The sequence below is a fragment of the Nannospalax galili genome, unplaced genomic scaffold (genome assembly GCF_000622305.1).
Source record: "Nannospalax galili isolate Female #2095 unplaced genomic scaffold, S.galili_v1.0 scaffold806, whole genome shotgun sequence".
Taxonomy (NCBI): Eukaryota; Metazoa; Chordata; class Mammalia; order Rodentia; family Spalacidae; genus Nannospalax; species Nannospalax galili.
The window spans coordinates 1,834,047-1,834,784 of NW_008355419.1; the positions used below are offsets into that span (position 1 = coordinate 1,834,047).

Below are 738 nucleotides of genomic sequence, written 5' to 3' on the forward strand. Positions count from 1 at the left end.
AAAGCTTTTTAATTAGTAATAAAATGTAACAAAACGAAGCCCAAAACCCAGCCCGACCCGCGTCCGGCAGGCACGTTTGCCCGGGGATCCGTGGAAGTCGTGTGCAGAAAACCCGCAGCCGCCAACCTCTTCCTCCTCCCGGCGGGGACCCGAGCCGCTGCGCGCCGCAACGCAGGGGCAGGGCGGGGGGGGGGACGGTCACCTCGCCTCCAGGGCCACCTGGGTCCTTTTAAAGTGTCCGGGGTGCGGGCTCCGGGCGGGAGCGCGGATCACGGAATGTTTTCTTAAAGGGCCAGTTCCGAACAGCGCCGAAAAGGAGGGGGGGTGGAGGGGGGGGAGAGAGAGAGTGAGGGAGAGAGAGAAGTGAGGTGAAGACCGGGAAGGCCGAGGAGAGCCCCCCAATCCCGCGCCGAGGCGGCGGCGGCGGTGGCGCGACGATGAGGATGATGAATACATTGCAAAGTTTTTTTGGCCCCGGCGAGGGGTGTCAGATTGAGTGCTCTGTGCGCATGTGCGAAGGTGTCCAAACTGACAATGCTTGGGAGATGAAGATAGTGTGTAGCCGCTTCTGGGCTCTAGGAGGAGGAGAGAGATTCCGCGAGCCGACACCATGCGATCCAAGGCGAGGGCGAGGAAGCTAGCCAAAAGTAAGTCTCCCGCGCTCGGCCGCGCCGTGCCGCCGGGCCCGGGCCGCAAGGGCCGGGGTACCCGGGCCAGGGGTGCGCGTCGGGGCGCGGT

General features: G+C 64.4%; 1 protein-coding gene across 10 annotated transcripts in view; it reads left to right on the forward strand.

Moving 5' to 3' along the window:
* Positions 1 to 191: 191 nt before the first annotated feature.
* The window catches only part of Prdm16 (PR/SET domain 16), a 345,691-nt gene continuing 345,144 nt past the window's right edge, over positions 192 to 738 (forward strand). For all 10 annotated transcript variants that reach the window (XM_008852658.2, XM_029555848.1, XM_029555847.1 and 7 more), the window contains exon 1: positions 192 to 647. In XM_008852658.2, coding sequence (XP_008850880.1) covers positions 611 to 647 — 37 coding nt within the window. In that variant the 5' untranslated portion in view covers positions 192 to 610. The remainder of the gene's footprint in view (positions 648 to 738) is intronic.